Raw genomic sequence first — 24,902 nt, forward strand, 5'->3', positions numbered from 1 at the left:
GCGCCCTTACCCCCACAGCGCCCTTACCCCCACAGCGCCCTTACCCCCACAGCGCCCTTACCCCCACAGCGCCCTTACCCCCCATACCCCTACCACCCACAGCACCCTTACCCCCACAGCACCCTTACCCCCCCCATACCCCTACCACCCACAGCACCCCTACCCGCCCACACACACACTGAGCACACTCCACACACACTGCACCCCACACCCTTACACACAAACACATACACTGCACCCCTCAATGCAGACTGTGTGTGTACTCAGCGGACTGTGTGTGTACTCAGCGGACTGTGTGTGTACTCAGCGGACTGTGTGTGTACTCAGCGGACTGTGTGTGTACTCAGCGGACTGTGTGTTTATGTATTTAGCGGACGGTGTGTGTGTCTGTGTGTATGTGTTTAGCGGACGGTGTGTGTATGTATTTAGCGGATGGTGTGAGAATGTGTTCTGCAGTCTGTGTGTATGTATTGCATTTGTTGGAGACACTAATAAATATAAGCTTAATTTTATCTATTTATATCATTATTTAAAATTTGTATCATTTACCTCTCAGTTGTGTTCTTCTTTTAAAACAAAAGTTGTTAATTAGTTCGGACAACTATACAAGTTGTTTTTTCTAAACTTAAACCTCAGTATTCAGGTTTAATTGCAATGTTGGCACTTTGAGGAAAAAAAAGTTGGCATGTATTGCGGTTTTTTGCACTCGGGCTCAAAAAGGTTCGCCATCACTGGTCTAGGCAGTGTAAGCCCAGCCAGGGAACACAATGCAGATAACAGAAACATTGCTTCCATTTCTCCTCACCCACTATGTTCAAATGTAAAACTGGCAACATTTATAATGATGATTGACAGGAAGATTATCTAAGATGGCGAAGCCCTGCTTCAGGATAGAGGTAAAATTAAATGTAGAAATCAACATTGTATTTATCAGAGCTCACACACACCATTGTCTAAATAAAGGGGATAAATTAACATAATATTAAAAGTCTTGGGAAGGACAGTGTAGCGGACCACGGGTAACCCGACCGATTACTTCCGCTTATCTTTTCCTTCAGCCGTTTAGGAACCACTTAGAATAGCAAGGGACCCATTTCCCTACAGTAACTGGACGAGACACAGCTCTGGGAGTACAACACAATTTTATCGAGACACACACAGCTTCTATGCATAGCACCATGTAAGGGGTCTTCAACACAGACGAACAGGGGTTGTATCCCAGGATCCTCTATACTTGGGAGCCCAAGCACGAGAACGGAGGGGGAGGGTTGTTGTACCTTTGTCTCCCAAGTATAGAAAGGTATCCGACACAAGACGACAGGGGGTCTTCATCCCAGGACCCTCTGTGCCTGGGAGCCAAGGCATGGGAAATGAGATTGTCTCTTTGTCTGCCAGGCAAAGAAAAGCCGCCAAACTAGCCAGTGCCCCAAAAGTATCCCCATTAACCTCAGGAACCCTCACAACAGTGCATTCCCCGACCAGCCAACGTTCAAGAGGTTCCTGTGCGGAAACCATGCAAAGGAAGTGTCTTTCGGGATACGAATGCTCCCCCTGGTTGGCGTTCGTCTATACGAAATGACGGCCACCCAGGGGAGCACTCAATTACCTCCCTTGCGGTTTCGCACTTATGTTACAAGCATGAACATTCTAAATAATTGGAGTACGCATTCTAATGGGGCACAAAGGTGGTCCCCGTTCGGGAGACGAATAGATTCTATTTGTATGGCCACTCTCGAACAGGGAAAAAGGTACAGCACACGAAAACCAAGGGTAAAACATACTAATAAGCAGTGGTTCTGCCACGGACTGTTCTTCTTTAAAGGATCCACAAGTCCAGGCTATTGCTGAGTAACTCAGATTGTTTAGCCTCCTCCATCAAACTCATCAGACTGCATGCATGGGCCAGTATCTGAGGACACCATCAGTCCTAGTACAAATGACTCAGTGTATTCCGGGCTTTGATTGGATACTGCATGATTTAATTGACTGCAAAAGCATGTCTCAGTATTGGGTTAGCTAGAAATCACACTTTTTGCTGTGCTAATAGGGACATGCCACAACTCAAATACAAAATAAATATCACTGTTTAGTAGTTATACCCTCAATGAAAACACACATGTAATTAATTATGAATTTTTAATTGGGGGTATATCTAAAATTCACTTGCAAAGGCTGCAGTTCTCTCGTCTTTTGCAAGCCCTCCCCTTCTAACCCCACCTAGACTTTCTGTGGCTGTCCAATCACAGACTTCCCAATACCATTCAGTGAGAAGTGTTTGCAAGGCAGGTGTTCTGGGCAAATGAGCTAAACTACCAGGAAGTAACAGGCCGGCCTGATTGGGACATAACGAGGTACAGTTATAAAAGTACTAATTTCTATTGAAAAGCATTTCAGCTAGCCTTATATGAACTTTGAAGAAAATATATAAATAATATAAATGGAAACACTTAGAGAATTTGAGAGATTGAAATAACAGTGGAGTAAACACACAGCAGAGATATACAAACTGAGTGTTATTAGTCGACAGAAAATCTGAAAAATAACAACCATGAAGCAGTTACTGAGAACTTTATGCATGGAGTATTTTATAAATGCTAAAATGAAATAGAGTGCTCTTTTTGATTGAGCCTCCTCTGTCCCAGTGAGCTTTGAGTGTGTGGATTAAAATATTAGTTGCGTTGACTCGGACTTTTGATGCATCCCTAAAATGGCCCCATATATATTTTTCAGCCATTGTGATGTACCGTAATACGCAGTAATACACACACAATAGCAGAAGTTACCAGAAAGCAGAAATTACTCTTACAGCAAGATTTAATACAGATGACCCATATATTACAAGCTCTGGTTATTAGAAATAATTCTCTAGCAGACTGTTCAGTAACAATACATGATGATGTACTTTCTAATCTTGCTATAAGACTCACGCAGCTAGATCGACGTCTCTTCCCCTTTAGTGTCGTAATCCTGGCAATTTTAGTTCCTAATCAAAAGGTGGCTTAAGGTAACATAGAATAACAATGAAAATCAATGCATCCATTACTGTATTTTTCTTCACCAACAGCCCAAGATCTTTTTTTGGAAAATTCTCTATTTGTAATATTTGCCAAAGGATAACAAGGTACAAAACCAATAAAAGCATCGCAAAGTAGGAGTAACAGAATAAGTGCTTAAAGGAATAATGTTATGTTTCAAAATGTCAACAAACATCCACAAGAGCAATGAACTCTACAACAAAATTGGCTGCAGATATCTTATTCGTGAAACCCTCTAATACATTCACAGAAGGCTCTTGGCCCAATAACACCTTAAAACCTATATTTTTCTTTCATGTACACCAATTTGGAGCTGAGTACCATTAGCTTGAAGCAAAATATGCTTCCATTTGCTCATTGTGTGGGTGAATAACTGTGGTACTAGAGGATGGACTATAAATTTCTCTACTTGAAGTTGGAGAAAATTCAATGCTTTTGAAAATTCAATGCCTACAGGTGGTACTTTTCTGTTCTGTTTCCAGTATTTAAAATGGCTTTCATCAGGTCATGCGAACAATTTTGAAACAGTGTCAGCAAGCCTGTAGCAGCGCATTTCCTTGAATTTGCTCTTTCAGATTAAGATTCACTCAAAAGGATTGCCAACTTTCTGAAGATCAACCACTTTTCTTTAATCCCACCGCTATCATTGGAGTGTCAAATCTCACAACCATCTTTAAAGGGACACTACAGTCATCAAAACAAATTCAGCCAAATGAAGCTGTGTGGGTGTATAATTGCATGCCTCTGTAGTCGTCCTGCCCACTTTTCTGCCATTTAGGAGTTAAGTCACTTTTGTTTTGGTTTATGAAACCATAGCCACATCTTCCCTTGCTGTGACTGACTCAGTGTGCTTGAAAAAAATGGTTTCATTTTCAATCAGGCATTAGCGGATCTGCAAATTAAACTTTAATCCCACAAATAAAGGTCCTATAGGTTTGAGCAGGTTATTAACAAAGCAGGATATAAATTCTAAATTAAACAGATTATGCAATAGAGAAAGCTTAAACATTAGATCCCTCTTTACAGCAAGTGTTTAGGAAGGATGGGTAAGTCACACGCAGGGAGGTGTGAATAGGGCTATATAAACAAAGCTATTTAATTCCTAAGTGTTAGAGAATTAAAGGACCACTATAGGCACCCAGACCACTTCAGCCTAATGAAGTGGTCTGGGTGCCAGGTTCATCTAAGATTAACCCTGCCTGCTGTAAACATAGACGTTTCAGAGAAACTGCTATATTTACAAATGGGTTAATCCAGCCTCTAGTGGCTCTCTCATTGACAGCTGCTAGAGGCGCTTCCGCGCTTCTCACTGTGATTTTCACAGTGAGAAGACGCCAGTGTCCATAGGAAAGCATTAAGAATGCTTTCCTATGAGACTGGCTGAATGCGCGCCCGGCTCTTGCCGAGCATGCGCATTCAGCCGATGACGGCAGAAGAAGGAGGAGATTCCCCAGCGCCGAGGGAGCCCAGCGCTGGAAAAAGGTAGGAATTTAACCCCTTCCTCACCCTAGAGCCCGGCGGAAGGGGGACCCAGAGGGTGAGGGGGACCCAAGAACCATATAGAGCCAGGAAAACGAGTATGTTTTCCTGGCACTATAGTTGTCCTTTAAGCAGTAGACTGCAGAGGCTTGATTTATACACCAAAACTGCTTCATAGAAACATAGAGAGTGACGGCAAATAAGAATCGTTCGGCCCATCTGGTCTGCCCAATTTTCTAAGTAATGCACTGCAAATGTAATTTTTGGGATAAATTTAGCCGGGCATAATGAAAAATGCTAGTTTGGAAAATACTTTCCTTTGATCAAGCACAGTCTAACACTTTGTGGCAATACATCCCCAGGATAAATGGTCTGTTTCCTGGCAATGGAATAACACTTCAGCATAATGAGCTTCAATGTTCAATGTCTCAGTATCTGTCCACATGAGCATACACAAGTTACAGACCACCGCTGTCTAAAATATCATTACCATGGCACAGCAAAATTAACTGATGGACATAATTTACTTTTTTCCCTCTGTGTCTAGATTTCAACACCACTCATCTACAGTGGACTACTGAGCTCAGAGTGAGAGGAGCTTTAGAGAAACTATAAGCACCAAAACAACTTTGCTGAATGAAGTGGTTTTGGTGTATAAATTTTGACCCTGCAGTCTCACTGCCCAGTTCTCTGCCATTTAGAAGTTAAAGGGACACTATAGTCACCAGAGCCACTGCAGCTTAATGTAGTTATGGCGTCTATAGTCTGTCCCTGTAGGCTTTTCCATGTAAACTTTGCCTTTTCAGAGAACATGCATTGTTTACATTTCTGCACAGTAACACATCTAGGTGTAGTGACTCAGACAGACACTAGAGGTGCTTCCTATTGCGGTGTCACCAAGTGCGCAGCACTGGCATTCCGCATCTCCAAGCTGTGCATGGAGACGCTGCACGTTCCCCACAGATATCCATGTATTCAATGTATCTCTATGAAGAGATGCTGATTGGCGCCATGCAGCATTTTGCAATGCATGTGCAATAGCACACCAATGCTTTCCTATGGGAAAACATTGGATTGGCTGAAATCATCAAGACTGATTATTTTAGCCATGGAGGTGGAGACAGGCTTAGCGAGACTGGCAAAGAGTGGGAAAAAAGGTTAGTAAAATCCCCTTCTCATCTATATATGAGCAGGAGCGGTCACCTAAAATGCCACATCAGAACTATAGTGTCAGGAATACATGTTTGTATTTCTAACACTAGAGTGTTCCTTTAAATCGCTTTATCTAAGCAGCCCTAGTCGCCCCAGTCCCACCTCTCCTACATGTGACCTACACATTTCCTGTAAAGAGCTATTTCATGTTTAAATTTCCTTTGGTTCACAGTCTGTTTAATTTATATATTTTTTTTATCTCTAGCCTGCTAGAGACTGCAGGAGCCTCCTGTATGTGATTAAAGTCAAATTAACAGAGCAGAAGGTTTATAAAAAAAAAAAAAAAAAGTCTTGATAAAACACACTGCGGAGTCTACACTGATTGAAAATGAAACCATTTTTTTCATGCAGGCTCTGCCAATCACAGCCAAGTGAAGTGTGGCCAGGGTTGCATAAAAATAAAAATAAAAATAATAAAAAATAAAAATAAGTGATTAAATTCCTAAATGACAGAATTCAGTTGTAGGGACTGCAGGGGCATGACCTATACACCTAAACGGCTTTGGTGCTTTGAGTACCCCTTTAACCCAGGCTGCCAGATGTAATGTGTGCATTAGTTGAGCCTGCACAGTCAGAACTGACCTACTGTCAGTTTAAATTCGCAGCACGAAGCTATAGTTCTAATAAAGGAGTGAAATGAGCATGACTGGCAGCTGGAATTAATGTGAATGTACAGAACACTCTTACACATGACCTTGACAGTTGAATGCTCCCCTTCAAAAGCAGCACTAAAAATATACCTACCTCCTCAGGTTCTCCCAGGGTATTAATTTGTTCAAGGTTTCTGGTCCAATACCTGGCTTCTTCCTCAGGGATATCTACAAAAGGAAATCAAATATCATTCAAACAAATAATAAATGGATACATTGTTATATTGGACATATGGAAAACGAGAAAATACATCATATCTCTAACAGGAGACCAAGTGGTTTTAGCTAGCGTCAAAGATGTAAGGCAGAGTCTCGTCGCGGCCTCACTGTAATTGGTCTCTGAACGACGAGACAAGGTGACCCCAAGGATTATTTACTTGTACAAACTCTAATATCATACAATACTTTTACTGTTGTGAAAATATATGCGTTTTCATCTATGACTCCAACAACTGCAAACAACTGCAAAGCACGCGTGTAAAATGATTACTTACCAATGTGTTCAGGTGCCTGAGGATTATCAGAGCAAAGTTAGACTTATTAAATGAATTCTCACATCAAACATGCGGAAACAAGATGCACTTTAAATCAGCCGCAAATAGGCCAATGGAGATGCAGCCCGCTGTGTATTAATTGCTGCAGTCTCTGATTAGTATTAAGTAGCAGGATTTTTCTCCTTTTGAGAAAAGCCCGGTAAAGCAGATGTTGGATAGATTTAGAGACCATGCAAGAAGTCTGCAGATTAAACTTAACATTGTCATGTCAGCCAATGGTGGAAGTCATGAGTGTCCAAAACCTCACTCAAATACCCACCGTCTCTACTTAGCCCAAAGCTGCAGCACAACACCTGCAGGGGGAAAATGCTGTACATGGCAGCAAGCGTAAGGAATACCATTACATATATATCGCCTTGAATGGAATACAGGACACAGTTTACACATAAAGTCATATTTACTGAACAGTACTACGGTAAACGTTAAATTAAATGTGCAACATTTACTCAAAACAAGCATAGTAGGAATTCTAGCAACTAAGCGTTTTATTCCAGCTCTATTTAGAATAATTTAGCATTTCACCACAATTTACTCTATAAACCCCTAGTTACAGGAAATAGAAGGCACATATTAAAACAAAATTGGAGCAGAGGAAATATACAATTTTTTTTTTTTTTTATAAATGCACTGCGGCAAGGATTACCAAGTATCTGTGTCTGCAAATGGGTAGAATTTTATACAAAATCAGTGATATTCCATAGTGTGAAAGAAAGTAAACTCTACTTTAGTTACACATTTACTAAAGATAGTGGCGTTTGGGTGGAACATATTTACCGGATTATTTTCCCAATACACATGTCTAAAAGGCATTATGCTGAACGATTTTCAGGAATGCACCTTTAATTTGCATCACATTACTCTACGATACACTATATACATCAGGCAGAAATAAGCAAGTAGAAGGTAACAAATTATATTACTTCCAGACTCACTGAACTGTATAGACATTGCGCAGTGACAGATAGGACCAATTTGCTAAGCGCCTTTGCTCCATTTCCCTGTTAGAGCCTGGAAGCAATTCTGAGTTTGTTTAGATAATGTTTGTTGACGAAAACAAGAGTGATCTGTATGAGACAGAATCCCAGTGATAAGTCTCATCTCTGCAGGTACAAATTACACAAAATGCAGTATGGCAATAAAATTAAATCCAGGCACCCAAGGTTAATGGCCTTCGGCTTGAGCATCACCTGAGGTCCAGCATTAACCCTTGAGGTTCTTTAGGTACATTAGCCATATATAAGGGGCGGGGCCGGACCACCGAAAGCAAGCAAAGCTCCTGCAATACAATGCCTAATTTGATTGAAAAAACAAGTATTTTACCACAAACTCGGACCGACAGCAACAGTGTCTAAAGCGGAGGGACTGCTGGAATCAGGGTGAGGCTGGCTCATCGAGCTACAGTCCCCTGAAGGAGAGACTCTCATTGCCCCAATCGAGGCCTTCTCCGGCGGTGAGTGGGGCGGACGGCCGCTGCCCCACTATCCTGCAACACAGCACAAAGTAGTGTCCCCATGTGCCGTCAGCTGCCTCTCCTTGGTGCTTGACCAATGTGGAAACATTAGCTCCACCAGCAAAGAGATGTGGGGTGGTCAGTGATATCAAGTGGTTAGGGTGCCCAGAATGTTCTTTAATCCCATAAGGACAGAGGTAGGTGTCCAAGTTCTAAACCAGAACAAAACCTTGAATTTTAACTTTTTGTTTGTTTCACTGTAATTTAAAGGAACACTATAGTGTTAGAAATACAAAGCTGTATTCTTAACACTATAGTGTCCCTCTCTGGCAATTAAAGGATTAAATAACATTTAACCACACACACCTTATTCCAGTGCTGAGGTCTCTCACCTCACGCTGGCTCAGTCACTGCCTCCTCCGATGAAAGTGCTGAGGGGGGAGCCTGATGCGCATGCTTTAGTTCTTCCTCATAGTAATGAATTAAATCAATGCTTTCCTATGAGGGTTTGAAGATGCTGGATGTCCACATGTACAGCATGCCCAGTGTCCTCACAGAATGAAACTCCGTAAAACAGCAGGAAGCACCTCTGGTGGCGGTTTGGTTGACAGCCACTACAGGCAGTATTGTAGCATGCAATATATAAACATTGCCGTTTCTCTGAAAATGAAATGTTTTAGATTGCAGGGTCAAGGGGACAAAAGCACTACCCAGTCCCCTTCAATGAGATTAAGTGGTCTGGGTGCTCATAGTGTCCCTTTAAGGATTTTGCTTTGAGTGCCCCCATAAATATTATACAGGTTTTTAAAGGATAAAAATGGATTTCTATTACTATCCTATATGTATACCTTACACAAAATTGCGTGTGAATAAAATGTTAAGAATGGGAAAAATTGGGTGTAATGAGTAAATTAAAATAATTTCATATTTTTGCTTATAATAAATATTTACACATCCAGTGCAACTAATTCAAAGGAAATTAACATAGATTCATATACCAGTCCTGATTGTTAAATGCCTAACATGCCTAATAAAGTTATTTTTTGATCGTTGATGCGAATTCTGTACCAAACCCACACTAATATACCAACCATACCCTTACCCAGTGCTTACACTAACTTTAACCGTATGCCTACCCTAATCTTACCCTTAATCCTAAAACAGCATTAACCCAAATCCAACATTAACCCTTACACAACCCTACCCTACTCTTAACCATGAAACTAACCCCAATGGAACCCTCAGATAACATTAATTGTGAGATTACAAAATGGGTTTACTATTTAACACAGTAGATACTGGCCTGTGATCACTATATATTGGTTGCCCCTTTTCATAATTAACACTAATTATGAATGATCAGTTTCCCAGCCAATGACACTGTATTTAAAGCCGGGAAGCTAGCAAAGCCCAGCACCTGTCAGAATCGGCTGGGGAAAGGCTGGGAGTCTGACGGGTCTCCCTGAAGCAGCCTACACTCCAGAAAAAGTTATCACACTAACCCTTCTTTTTATGAATGGAGTTAAAAGGGCTCTAAACAGCGCTGAGTACCAGCTAATCAGGCAGTCTCAAATATGGAGGATTTAACCCTGCTCACCCCACAACCTTTACTTAGGCATATAAATCAATATTTTTTTAAAACTGCTTGGAGTGCTGTCTTCCAGCTTGGCAAAAAGCCACAAAAAAATGGCCCCACCAAGCAAAGAGAAGATTCAATTCAGGTATCCACTGATACATGGGTTACAGGTGTGGGCAGGAAGTTAACCCTGCTCTCACCACATCTGCAGGGTGTTCTATGCTGTCCTCCAGGTGTTAACATGTGTTTCATTAAGGGGTAAATGCTGTAAATCTGCAACATTCTTTTGTTTTTGTCATTTAAAAGTTTATTCAGAACTAGCTCAGTGAGGTATACATAGCAAACATATGAATAGCATTATGGTGTTAAGTCTAAAACAACATGTACGTGAGTGTCAATGTTGTCAATCTGTTTATAGGGGAAATGTACAGGATGGATTAAGATATGGTAGGGGTGCGGAAAGGAATAAGAGGGTGAATGGAAGGAGGACAAAATTAGGTGAACATGGGGGGAAAGGGAGTGGGGCAAAAAAAAAAAAAAAACACACCCTATATAGACATTCTCTCCCACCCCATGTAGTTATGTGCCCATATGTATTGTGGAAATGTTGCAGAGGGCACTTCCCTGAGTCAAGGGACAAACTAGCCAGGAAATGTGCCTGTCTCCATGCAGCCATCGTGGACGAGATGGTCGTCCGGGCACTCCTAGCAAGCACGGAAGTGTTTAAATGCAAAAAGTCAAAAAGCTTTCCTCCAATACCACACAAGGTTCAGTAGCAGTTTCAAGTTGCCATTCAATAACGCTCTCTCTCTGAAGATGTATTTATGATACTTGACGAGGTACGGCATTCCTAGACTGCCGTGCGCCTTCAGGCATGTAAGTAGGTCATAGCTTAGGTGTGCCCTTCGGCACTGCTAAACGTATTCCAATAAGGATGCCCTGATTTGATTAAAAAAATAGGCCTGGAATCAGTATCGGCAGTATTTGGAGCAAGTAGAGGAACCGGGGTTACATGGTCATTTTTAGCACATTGATTCTTTTTAAACCAGGTGATGTGCGGAAGGGATTACCTTGAAAGGTCAAGGATTCGATATGAGGAACTTTAGAGCCAGGACACCTTCTGCATTGTCTCAGAATGCAATGAGAAATCGTTCAAGACTCAAAACTAACAATAGGGGTGACTGGTGGCACTCCTGTCTGGTGCCATTTGTGACGTCAAAGGGTTCATATATTAACAAAGACCGTGTAAGTCGAAATGTGAGTGGCAGTGGGTTCAATAATTTTGCCTTTTTGTATCCTGGAGTGCCTGGACCTTTCTTCTATTTTTCTTTATTAAGTATTGGTCCCTGGTACTGGGACTGGCTTAGTTGCACCCGGATACATATTACTTGGGATTGAGTGCAGTTCCACATCCCCGCTAGGGTTCATATATGACACTATTGACACAAACCTTAGCCGTTGCCTTGGAGTACACAGCTGAAAACCATGACTTTATAGTGGGGTCAAAGCATAGATTTTGTGAGGAACTTTATGAGGAAAGACCAATCAAAGCTGTCAAATGCCTTTTCCACACCTGTAGATAGTAAAAAAAAAAATATATATAAGAGGGCAGCTTGGGGGCCTTCTTGTAGCATAGACCAGGTTGAGAACTTTGATGGAAGTGTCTCTTTCTCTGGCTAGTGTCTTCGCAAACAGCTTGAGGTCAGCGTTCAACAGGGAGATTTTATTGCCAATCTCATAGAAAGATTTTTTTTAGGTTAATATAAACTGGAATTGAATTTGTGTGGTCAACAAGGAGCTGAGGTGGGAGTGCCCACCAGAGTTGGCCGTATGTGTCGCTGTCAAAGGTGTGTTTATGCATTGTATCTAGAGAGGCAACCTGAGCAAGTAATGCAAATATATTCTGGGATCTTTGTTTCTTACATTGCAAGCTGTGTTTTATTAGGAGTCCTCAAACAGAGCACTTGTATGCCTACCTGTCTGGTGGTGATGTTGCTAAAGTGTTTCCCAAATGCAGTGGGATCCGTGGAATCTAACTTCTAAGAGAGACTCATTTAAGCTCCAGGTCTATGTTTTCTCTGTCAAAGATAGTTGTATTAATGCGATTATGACCTGTGCGTGTTCAGACCAAGTGGTCAGACCTATTTTTGCTGTATGTAAACGGTCGAGAAGTCTGTGTGGCATGAGGATGTAGTCTACGCGTGAATAGAGGTTGTGAAGTGGCAAATAGAATGTGAAGTCTCTGACAGTAGAGCTTACTATGCACCAGCAGTCTACTAGATGTAAATCATGTAACAGGGAAATCTCCCTGGTGGAGGTGACCTGGAAGAAACCTGGAGGTGACCTGGAAGAAACAAAAAGAGAGCAGGGTGAAGGGAAGAAAGATTTTGGAAGGAACAAAGAGAAAAGGGTATGGAATCAGTGAAAAGGTTGGAAAGTAAAGAGGGACATATCAGGCAGATGTAATAAGCAGTTAGTACAGTTACCGGGAGGGAGGTCAGCCCCACCCTCTCCACCCCCCAATCAATGGCACTGGGGTAATGGTAACTAGCCTAGTACGGAACGTAATGTGTCTGGAAGTAGGCAAGATATGGAAGGCCAAAGTGAGCATTCCATCTCCATCTGTCTGTATGATGACATTGGTATACACTTTTAGCTTGGTCAACATGGGGGCGCTACTATATTAACAGAAGCAGGTGAAGGCAAACGTAGAGGGTTGAGGAATCAAGGAGGCAGAAGGGACAGAGGAGATGGCAACCCCCTATGACTGATCCTGAAATTAATTAAACTTTGCCCAGAAGATGGTCTAGAGGTGTCAGGATCGGGACAGGGATCCAACACGCAGAGTACAAACAGGTGGTAGGTACGTATACCGGACCTTAGAATGGCCGGACTTAACGTAAGGAGTAAGTAGAGAATGGTCTAGGAAAAGCCAAGGTCGAGGGAACGAGAGGACAGGTAAGCAAGAGACAAGCCGAGTCAAAGGGTAATAGAGATAAACAGGGTAGTAGAAACAAGCCGGGTCAGAACCAAAGAGACAACTAGAATACAAGAGCACTGAGTGACTAGACAGGCTAGAACCACGACAGGGCAATGAGCAGATGCCGAAAGCCTTACTTTATACCTTGATTCTAGAGGGTAATCACGCCCCCGACGAGTCCTGATTAGTGCTCGGGACTTGACTGACAGGTTGTCCCGGGTTGGCGTCATGACGTCGACTACTGAGCGTCGCGTCATATAAGGAAGTGGATCCCTCGCGGTCGGCTTGTAAATGGCCGAGGCAACCGCGAGGAACGGAAGAAACAACCCCTCTGGGAGGATAAACGTCTAAGTCTCTCACCTCCTCTGAGGTAGAGACTACAGGTACCCTGACCGTACCCCCCCTCTCAGAAACGCCCACCGGGCGGAAGGAACCGGGACGAGATGGAAAACGGGAGTGAAAAGCCCTGCGGAGGCGAGGAGCATGTACATCCTCCTGAGGTACCCAAGTCCTCTCCTCAGGGCCATATCCCTTCCAGTCAATAAGATATTGTAACTTCCCCCGGGAGATTCGAGAATCGATGATGGAGTTGATTTCATACTCCTCCTGACCCTCAACCTGAACAGAGCGAGGAGAGGATATAGTGGAGGAAAATCTGTTACAGACTAGCGGTTTCAGTAGGGAAACATGAAAGGAGTTAGGGATGCGTAAGGCAGCTGGAAGAGCTAGGCGATACGCAACTGGGTTAATTCGAGTCAGAACCCTGTAAGGGCCAATGTAACGAGGAGCGAATTTCATAGAAGGAACCTTTAAACGAATGTTTCTTGTACTCAACCATACCCTATCACCTGGAACAAAAACCGGAGCCGCCCTTCTGTGCTTATCAGCGTGTTTCTTGAACAACATGGAATTATGTAGGAGAATTTGTCGAGTCTGATCCCACAACTTCCTCAAATTGGCAACATGAACATCAACCGACGGTACCCCTTGGGAAGGAGAGACCGAGGGAAGAATGGAAGGATGAAAGCCATAATTCATGAAAAAGGGGCTGGAACGAGTAGAATCACAAACGAGATTATTGTGTGCAAATTCCGCCCAAGGAATCAAACCGACCCAATCGTCCTGGTGTTCAGAAACAAAACAACGCAAATATTGTTCAATCTTTTGATTGGTACGTTCAGCAGCTCCGTTAGACTGAGGGTGATAGGCAGAAGAAAAATTCAATTTGATGCCCAGTTGAGAACAGAAGGATCTCCAAAAACGTGAAACAAATTGGGAACCTCTATCGGAAACAATTTCGGAAGGTATCCCATGTAAGCGAAAAATCTCTCTCGCGAATATCTCCGCCAATTCAGGAGAAGACGGGAGTTTAGTTAAGGGCACGAAATGAGCCATCTTAGTAAACCTATCAACCACCGTGAGGATCACAGTCTGTTTTTTAGAAACAGGCAAATCTACAATGAAGTCCATAGCCAAACAGGACCATGGTCTCTCTGGAATGTTCAAGGGATGTAACAAACCACATGGAAGCGTATGAGGTTGCTTAGTCTTCATACAGACCTCACATGCTCCGATGAAATCCCTAATATCCTTCCGTAAAGAAGGCCACCAGAAATCTTTAGAGATCAAGGAACATGTCTTGCGAATACCCGGATGCCCAGCCGCCTTACTGTTGTGAAAACACTGTAAGAGTTCCAGTTGGAGTTCAGGAGGAACGAAATGCCTTGCCCCAGGAGTCTGTCTAGGCGCCAGATGCTGCAACTTCATGATCTGACCAAGCAACGGAGAGTGAATCTTGAGACTCGTGTTGGCGATAATATTGCACCTGGGTACTATAGAAGACAAATCCGGCTCAGATATCGCAGAAGGTTCATATTGGCGAGACAAAGCATCGGCTTTAGAATTCTTAGAACCAGGTCTATAAGTGAGCACGTAATTGAAATGCGTGAGGAATAAAGACCAACGAGCTTGCCTGGAGGACAAGCGCTTGGCTTCCCCAATATAGGACAAGTTCTTGTGGTCTGTCAAAATAGTAACAGGATGTAAGGTGCCCTCCAATAAATGTCTCCACTCCTTCAAAGCCATGATAACTGCTAGTAGTTCCCTGTCACCAATGTCATATCTGCTCTCAGGACCTGATAGTTTCTTGGAAAAAAAAACACATGGATGTAAGGGCTTATCCACACCTAACCTTTGGGACAGGATAGCACCTATACCCGTCTCTGAGAAGTCTACCTCGAGTAGGAAAGGCAGAGTCGTATCAGGGTGAACTAAAATTGGTGCAGAAGCAAAGAGTTCCTTGAGTGTTTTGAAGGCAAGAAGGGCTTCAGTAGACCAGTTCTTAGTGTCAGCCCCCTGTCTGGTCATATTGGTAATAGGAGCTATAATTGAACAGTATCCCTTAATGAAGCGCCTATAATAGTTGGAGAATCCGATAAACCTCTGAATGGCCTTGAGGCCCTTGGGTAAAGGCCAATCTAAAATGGACTGGAGCTTATCCGGGTCCATCTTAAACCCTTCCCCAGAAATCACATAACCAAGAAAGTTTATCTGGGATTGGTCAAAGCTGCATTTCTCCAATTTGCAGTACAGGCCATGTTGAAGAAGCTTGCGCAATACCCTTCTGACTTGTCTGTGGTGAGTCTCAATCTCTCTAGAGTGTATAAGTATATCATCCAGATATACAATAACGCAGTCATGTTGAAATTCCCTAAGAACTTCATTGATCAGGTCCTGAAATACTGCCGGTGCATTACAGAGACCAAAAGGCATTACTGTGTATTCATAGTGCCCATAACGGGTATTGAACGCCGTCATCCACTCGTGTCCCTGCTGGATTCTCACCAAGTTATACGCCCCTCTGAGATCTAACTTGGTGAAAATTTTGGAGCCTTTTAGACGATCAAAGAGCTCGGTAATCAAAGGAATAGGGTAGGCATTTCTAATGGTTATTTTGTTCAAACCTCGATAATCAATGCAAGGTCTTAGTGTACCATCCTTCTTCTTAACAAAAAAAAAACCCAGCCCCGGCAGGAGAGGAGGATCTCCTAATGAATCCTTTTTCAAGGTTCTCACGAATATACTCCTCTAAGACTAAGTTCTCTTTAGTGGACAAAGGATATACATTACCCCTGGGAGGCATAGTACCAGGTAGTAGATTAATCTTACAATCAAAAGACCTGTGTGGAGGTAAAGTATCAGCATTCTTTTTGTCAAATACTGCCTTTAAATCCAGGTACAGGGGCGGTATTTGTACCTCTGTAGAGTAGGTAGAATTAATCGGTGTGTTAACTGCGCAAAGCGGTGACACTGTCCGTAAGCACCTGTCCTGACAACCCTGACCCCATGAGACTATCTCCCCTAGTTCCCAATCAATAATAGGGTTATGTTTTTTTAACCAAGGATACCCCAGGACTATGGGAACAGAAGGAGACGAAATAAGCAATAAAGATATATCCTCCTCGTGTAAGATACCAACAGTTAATTTAACGGGTATGGTTTCACGAAAAATAACAGGCTCAACTAAAGGTCTACCATCTATGGCCTCAACGGCCAAGGGTGTTTCCCTTAACTGGGATGGGATAGCGTGTTTGGTAACAAAAACTTGGTCGATAAAGCTCTCAGCAGCTCCGGAATCTATCAATGCCATAGTTTCTAGTACTCCCTTCTCCCAAGTTAAAGAAACGGGTAGCAGAAGCCTGTGATCTTTATAATTATGATTAGAGGACAAAATAGAAACACCCAAGGCCTGTCCTCTAGAGAAACTTAGGTGCGAGCGTTTCCCGAGCGATTAGGACAATTTAGGCGTAAATGACCTCTGACTCCACAGTACATACACAACCCCTCCCTTCTCCTGTACTGTCTCTCCTCTTCTGAGAGGCGAGTATTGCCTATCTGCATAGGTTCTGGAAAAAGTGAGGTTGTGGATTCAGAACTTTGAAATGAAGGAGCTAGTTTAAAGGAAGGTCTACGGTTTCTCTCTCGAGTGTTCAGCCTCTCTCTTAAACGTTCATCAATGCGAGAAATAAAAGAAATTAAATCCTCCAAATTTTCAGGAAGCTCTCTAGTAGCAACCTCGTCAAGGATTACGTCTGATAACCCGTTTAAAAATACATCTATATAAGCCTGTTCATTCCACTTAACTTCTGCCGCCAAGGACCTGAACTCTAGTGCATAATCCACAAGTGTTCGGTTATCTTGTCTAAGGCGCAACAGTAATCTAGCTGCATTGACCTTTCTACCTGGAGGGACAAAAGTTCTTCTGAAAGCAGCTACAAAGGCATTATAATTATATACTAACGGATTATCATTCTCCCACAATGGATTGGCCCATCTCAGAGCTTTCTCAACAAGTAATGTGATAATAAATCCAACCTTCGCCCTATCTGTAGGATAGGAGCGGGGTTGTAATTCGAAATGGATACCTATTTGGTTTAAGAAACCACAACACTTCTCTGGAGAACCACCATAACGTACAGGTGGAGTAATACGGGAAGAAGCACCTACAGTGGCTACCTCTAGACCTGAACTCACAGGGGAGATAGAAGTATTACGCATCTCTTCTGGTTGATTACTAGAACGAGATAGTAACGCCTGTAGTGCTAGAGCCATCTGGTCCATTCTGTGATCCATGGCGTCGAACCTAGAGTCAGAAGGACCAACCTGAGTGTTTGTACCTGCAGGATCCATTGGCCCTGTCGTAATGTCAGGATCGGGACAGGGATCCAACACGCAGAGTACAAACAGGTGGTAGGTACGTATACCGGACCTTAGAATGGCCGGACTTAACGTAAGGAGTAAGTAGAGAATGGTCTAGGAACAAGCCGAGGTCGAGGGAACGAGAGGACAGGTAAGCGAGAGACAAGCCGAGTCAAAGGGTAATAGAGATAAACAGGGTAGTAGAAACAAGCCGGGTCAGAACCAAAGAGACAACTAGAATACAAGAGCACTGAGTGACTAGACAGGCTAGAACCACGACAGGGCAATGAGCAGATGCCGAAAGCCTTACTTTATACCTTGATTCTAGAGGGTAATCACGCCCCCGACGAGTCCCGATTAGTGCTCGGGACTTGACTGACAGGTCGTCCCGGGTTGGCGTCATGACGTCGACTACTGAGCGTCGCGTCATATAAGGAAGTGGATCCCTCGCGGTCGGCTTGTAAATGGCCGAGGCGACCGCGAGGAACGGAAGAAACAACCCCTCTGGGAGGATAAACGTCTAAGTCTCTCACCTCCTCTGAGGTAGAGACTACAGGTACCCTGACAAGAGGTAACCCCTCCAAGTCTATGTGGGACAGATTTCCCCCCACGGCTTACAGCGATCACTATCAAGGACAAAACACAGAGTGCCACCTCTCTCCTGACCCACCCCCTTTGCCCCTCAAGACCTTGTGTCTACCCATGTCACGCAACAGTATGTACATGAGTACCTTATGAACAGAGAAACCATTAGGAATGGGTTAAACCAAACAGTGATTTGCAGTCCTCACAACAGGTAGGGGACGTTTCTAGTCCTCCCACATACTCTCCTTCGTTAGGGAAATGTTAATGCTATTGTCATATAACACCAGTCTACTGGTGTCATTAGAAAACATTTGCTAAACCTGCACCTGTGCAGTGAGTTGATCATATTTGCCTGTCACAAGTATAATTATACAAAAACATAAAATTACAAGATTTGCATGAACCTATAAAAAAAGGCATTGGATTGCAAGGCTTAAATCAATATTAATGCGTATTGGCATAATTAAAGTGATATGTACAGATTAAGTATCTGTTACAACCCTGTATTTGTTCAGAAAATCAACTTTAGATGGGAGAGGAAAGGAAAAAGAAGAGTAATGTAAAAGAAAAAAAAATCCACTCCCCCTTCCTCCCAGGGTAAGACTTGTCACGTGTGAGAAGGCACTTCGTATATCTTATGTTGCTTAGGAATTTGGTAAGGATTTCAACTAGCATGTATAAACCAGTTATTGTTCAATAAAACTGGTTTGGGTGAAACATGTAAAACATATAAACCAATAGAAAATTTCTGTTATAGGCATTAGACATTACGAATTATCAAGGCATTTTCAAGGCAGGAGGTATATAAATAATTGTTTTAAACAAAAAGGATCTCTGGGGTTTGCCTTGCAAAGTTGAGGCTCATATTTGTGTACACGGTGACACTGTGTGTATCCTATGTTTTGTAAGTAGGTGGTGGAGGCCTCAGTTATCAGTTACAACCTCACAATTATCCAATGAGTCAATTTTAGGTGAGAGAGACAATGAAAACATAAAACAAGTTAAACATCTAGTTATATGCATTAGGCATCAATGTGATCGCACGTTGTGTGTCTTCTGTTATGTAGGCATTTAGGAAGAGCTCCAGTGAGCAGTTACAGCCCAGTGAATCAGCTTTAGATGAAGGAGACATATAAACCATAGAAAACGTATAAAACACTTTGTTATAAGCATTAGATATTATAATCACATTATAAAAAGCAAGACCTGCATACAATAGTGTATGGCGGAAGTGTCGGAACAAGAAAGAAAAAAAACTTGATTAATGTCCTTTTCATTCACATAAACACATGAGCAGTATGTAGTAGACGGGACGAGTGGGCAGCTTTCCATGGGGTTGACTTGGCAGGTTTATTTACATTGTAAACAGGGAAGTGCTGTGTTGAGCGTGGGCTCTATTCCTCAGATCCTGCTGAAAACCGAGTAGCCAAGTCACGGTTAGGGATGGTAGAAAATCTCCTGCGGTTTGGGGGTCTCAGAGGTCTGCGAGGTACCTGGCTCATAAGTGGGTTAGCAGAGTCCAGTACAGGACTCAGGCAAGCCCAGTGCAGTTAAAAAGGCAGGTACATCTGCTGAAAATTTAATGAGGGCCTCTATCTTGTCTGTGGTAGCAATATGGCAAAGAGGAAGTGCCATCTGTAGCGCATGTAGTCGCTTTGTAGAGCGTCAGTTATTGGTTTAGGGGCTCTTCAAGTTCGCAATGTGATGAAAAAGCTGTGATATAATTCTATGGTGCTTCCCTCAAAGCCCCAGGTTTTGCAATTTTAGCCTTGAGCATAAGGGTCGCTTTGGTGGAATAATCCTGACTACAACATATAACATTCTCTTGGGGGAGACATGGGTGGTAGTTTCAGGCGGAGGGCCCTGTGCCCCTTGTCAGTGACAATACAGACATCCCTCGACCTCTCTAGTATGCAGTTGAAAAGTGTGGGGAGTTTTGCTTTAAAGTTCTCTGGGCCTGTAGCCTCTACAGCCCCACTGAGCCCAATATTGTGTAGACAACAGTGGAGCGGAGGTCTTTGAGCTTGGAGCGGAAGGCCTGCTACACTTTATCCAGCATTGCATGTGAGTCCTCCTTTTTACGCAAAGAGGCAAAAGGAGTGAACCTGTCTGGGGTTAGGCGACCTGCATTTGAGGTGGTGATGTGCCGGGTGCGTCTTCTGACACTGTTGAGCCAGGGGAGATGGGCGTCATTTCCAGAGACTCATAATGCAACGTATGGCAGGAGTTTGCAAATGGCTCCTAATGCAGGTGGATGGAGAGTCCCCTTGCGGTCTGGCAATTGATGGGGTCAAGGTGAACCTGCGTGAGCGCCCCATAAAAAGGATTAAATGTGCCGATGATGCTGCCTCTAGGCCGGTGGTCACAAAGTGATGTGCTCACGCGGCATCTTCTCCCAGCATCAAACCATGCCACCCAAACCTGCAACATTTTTATCTCACTGCAAATCACTGCTAAGTAGAGAGATCCATTAGTTTGTGATAATCAGAAAGCTGGCAGATAAAACGGGCTGTCTTCTGCATACATTAGTGCAACTGTAACCAAAAAAGTTCCAGCTATTGAAGAATTGCAACATCAATGATAATTTGCCATTTTGAAAGGTTTCCTCTATCACACAATGACCACTACACCTTACAGTATCGATTACCCTGCAAGGAGTTTCTGGGTGACATCCCTTTGGTTTTTGTCAAGCTGTTTTGACCACTACAGAGAGATGTATTAGGTTGTGTAACATGGACAGCAAGCAGCATTCTCACGTGAGACCTTGCATTTTTTTTCATATTATTTATCAAAAATAACAGTTCTACTAAAATATGGACATTAAAGTTGTAAGACAGTGTTTAAAAGTCAAAGAAAATTGTAGCCTTTAAATAGCAGTATTCTATATAACTTTACTTCTGGCACGAACATACATGAAAACCTCCTTATTGAATACAGTTGATGTAAGAATCCTCCCTTTTTCAATTTTCTTTTCTTTGTGTTAGGAGAAAGAACACTATCTAATATCAGTAGCAAAGTCAAAGAAAATGAATGACAAGCACAAACAGAGCAGCAGGAAAGCAATTTATTTCACAGATATTTCTTCAAGAAACCTTGAATCCACGCAGACAACGAAGGGTCTGTTGGTCTAGAACAGGAGATCTAAAGGGGACACTAAGCAACAAAACCAGTGCATTTTTATGTAGTGGTTTTAGTGCATAAAAGGCTGTCCCTTTGCCTCGCACTCTAAAATACTTCTAAGAAATCTCATTGTTTACGTTTGTCAGAGAACATAACTCTAATGGTTGTCATACTAACAGCAAATAAAGACCATTGAAAATGTAAGGGCTTCACATCTGGCGTCACCATGCATACCACAATCGCACCGAATTTAGTCAATGCTAGTTCGTGAGAAACATCAGATTGGCAGAACGTGGCTACCACCACACATATTCCGTAGGTACCGGTGGATTGGACTAAGATCAGCGCTTCATGCTAATGTGGGGAGTCTGTCCTGGCACTGGATGACAGGCATGTTTTATTAATAATCTTTTATATTATTTTAAATGAGGGTGACAAATCTACAGCATAGGAACAATTTAAATTTGGAATAGATACATCATATACATTGTACAGCGCTACGGAATCTGATGGCGCTATATAAATAATACAATTATAATAATTAATCAGGTAACGGTACACAATAATGACTCTCTTAATACACCAGGTGATACTATAAGCCCAAGATGCACACTTTACTGCAATTAAGTGCTAATATAGAGCTTATGTTAACCCCTTAAGGACACATGATGGAAATGTTCCATCATACTGGCCTTTTACTTCTGAAACGGTCCTTTGGAACAGTTAAAAGTGCAGAATTCAGCAACGGTCCACAATAATGACTTACTATAGCATTGCTGTCTTTCACACTGTAATGGAATCCTTTTTGAAACAAAGAGGCTAAAGGTAAAGGTGTGTTGTAGAAAATTCAGTGTTCTACTTGAATTGTACTAATGCTTTTGATTAGGTTTTACACAGTAAAGAGAATGGCTTCCAGTTAGTTACTGGGCACACTTTAATGTGTTTATTACAGTTCTTGCAAAATACACCTACAGATTTTTGGGGTTTATTAGTAAAAACACAACATTGTAGTTAGTTGAAAACTGAATAGCAAATTTTAGGAAAAAAAAAAAGAAAAAGACTAAGTTGGAAAAATGATCCAACTCTTCCATAGTCAAAGTTTGGCTATTACCCAGCTGGGATTTCACGTAACTATAATGTCATACTGTGGCTGCTATATTCTTAAACACAGCCTACATCACGTTTTAGTAAACAGGTTGTGTTTAAAGCCACAGATCACACATTCATGCACACAATGGTCTGGCTTTCTCTCCTGTAAATTGTGTGTGCTGCATGCACATGTCCGAATGTACAAATGACAAGATTGATATAAGAAACCCAGAAGTGGTGTTCCGGGATACTTGACAGCCCTGGTGGATTTACTTTCGCACCATGAACTTTGCACTAATGTAGTGTGCTTATGCTGCCAATATATTATTGTATATTTTAGGACAACTAAAAAGTGGGTCTCAATACAATCAAGAATTCTAGCTACCAAACCATTTATTAATAAAACTGTTGGGTTAAGTGATTCTTAAGTTGTTGAGAACTATGAAACCAGGGAATAATAATGTAAAAATAATAAAATAGAATAGATATTTACGTGATTATTTTTGGTCTCTTCCACTACTGCACCACCCTTAGCAGCTACTTACTGTGGGCCTTGAAATTTCCGGCCATACACCACTAGCCAGGACTTAAAATTATTTGCCAGTGCAAGCATAAAAAGTTGATGGAGCACCAAGGGTGATTTTCTAGTGTATGTGGGAGAATGCCCAGAGCATGAGAGGCTGAAGGAAAAAAATAAAAGGGTCCAAACCATCAACCTTGAGTATGGTAGGTTTGCTGTGGCAACCCCTCCATCACATTGAAAATTTTCCACAAATAATCCAGGAAAAGTATGGCAGATTTGTAATTTAAATGCTCCATTTATGCAATCACAATGTTACTTTCTATGTAAACACCAGTCATTTCCTCTGCTTAGAATATGAACGCATTTAAAGTTGTCTATAACAATAGTATGGATAATGATTGTGCTGGATTTCACACTGCTAAACTACACACAATGCAAATGGTTTAAATGCTCCCTCCCAAACTTTATTCATGCTTTTAGTACAAGTCTTTGCCTCCTGCGGAGTGTAAGAAAATGTAGAGAACACATCCACAAGGTTCCAACGCATTCCGTGTCATGAATGGCTACAACATTACTTGTGCGGTGTCCGGATCGGGACAGGGATCCAACACGCAGAGTACAAACAGGTAATAGGAACGTATACCGGACCTTAGAATGGCCGGACTAAAGTAGGTGAAAGTAAAGAATGGTCTAGAGACAAGCCGAGGTCGAAGGAACGAGAGAGCAGGTAAGCGAGAGACAAGCCGAGTCAAGGGTAATAGAGGTAAGCGAGGTATAACAAACAAGCCGGGTCAAAACCAAAGAGACAGAATATAACAAGAGCACTGAGTGACTAGACAAGCTAGAACCACGACAGGGCAATGAACAAATGTAGAAAGCCCTACTTTATACCCTGGTTCCAGATAGGTAATCACGCCCCCGACGAGTCCTCATTCGTGCTCAGGACTTGATTGACAGGTCGGGACGGGTTGTCGTCATGACGTCGGCTACTGAGCGCCGCGTCATAAAAGGAAGTGGATACCTCGCGGCCGGCGTGTAAACAACCGGGAGAACCGCGAGGAATGAGTGATTCAACCCTTTTGGGAGGAAGAACGTCCAAGTGTCTCACCTCCTCAGAGGTAGAGACGACAGGTACCCTGACATGCGGTTACTTATTAAGTACACAACCCAAATAAAGTAAAGCACAGGTGACTTCAACAGTTGAAGAATTTCAAAGAATTAAAAATATAAAATAAAAAAATCTTGCAGCAGATCATGAAAAAAACAAGTATTTAAACTTACTTTAAAGGGACACTATAGTCACCCAGACCACTTCAGCTCAATAGAGTGGTCTGGGTGCCAGGTGCCTCAGGTTTTGATTTTCAATATTTATTTTAAATTCTTTATTTAAGTGCAATGTCAGATACAGTGTGCAGTTATGACATTTAACAGGTTACATTAGTTGATGCAGTGACATAATGGTAAAGAGGATTTGTTGCGCTTTTTTTTTTTTTTTTGCTCGTTTAAACATAAAAAATAAACAGGTTTATCATTGAAGCCAACATGCCATCTAGACAAGGTTTAGTCAATGCAAGGTAGCGTTTCTATAATCTAGCATAATATGGTTAACTAGGGTTGTGTATAATTAGTTTAAAGACAAATGAAGCAGAGGAACACAATCCAGATTGGATAACACGTTATGGCATTGGATAAACTGTGTGCCTAAAATGAAACAGATTATGCATGTTTTAAATAGACTAGTTGCAGGTAGCATCTATTAATCATAGCTTATTAGGAACTAGAAGTAAATAGTGAGTCGATTAGTAGGTTATGAGAAGGTAGATTAAGTCTTCCAGCTTATATTGTTACAGTTGGGCATTATACGCTGTTTACAATTAGCTGGGTGCGTGCTTTAGATATGAGAGGCAAAACGTCACCCTTTAGAGCTACACATGTATAAGATTAGTGTGGT

At 42.3% G+C, this 24,902-nt stretch overlaps 1 protein-coding gene across 5 annotated transcripts in view; it reads right to left on the minus strand.

Annotated features, from left to right (window-relative positions):
- The window catches only part of UNC13B (unc-13 homolog B), a 463,085-nt gene that overhangs the window by 257,463 nt on the left and 180,720 nt on the right, over nt 1-24,902 (minus strand). For all 5 annotated transcript variants that reach the window (XM_063453773.1, XM_063453772.1, XM_063453770.1 and 2 more), the window contains exon 6: nt 6,471-6,544. In XM_063453773.1, the coding sequence (XP_063309843.1) occupies nt 6,471-6,544 (74 nt within the window). The remainder of the gene's footprint in view (nt 1-6,470; nt 6,545-24,902) is intronic.

The sequence above is a fragment of the Pelobates fuscus genome, chromosome 5, assembly GCF_036172605.1.
Source record: "Pelobates fuscus isolate aPelFus1 chromosome 5, aPelFus1.pri, whole genome shotgun sequence".
NCBI lineage: Eukaryota > Metazoa > Chordata > Amphibia > Anura > Pelobatidae > Pelobates > Pelobates fuscus.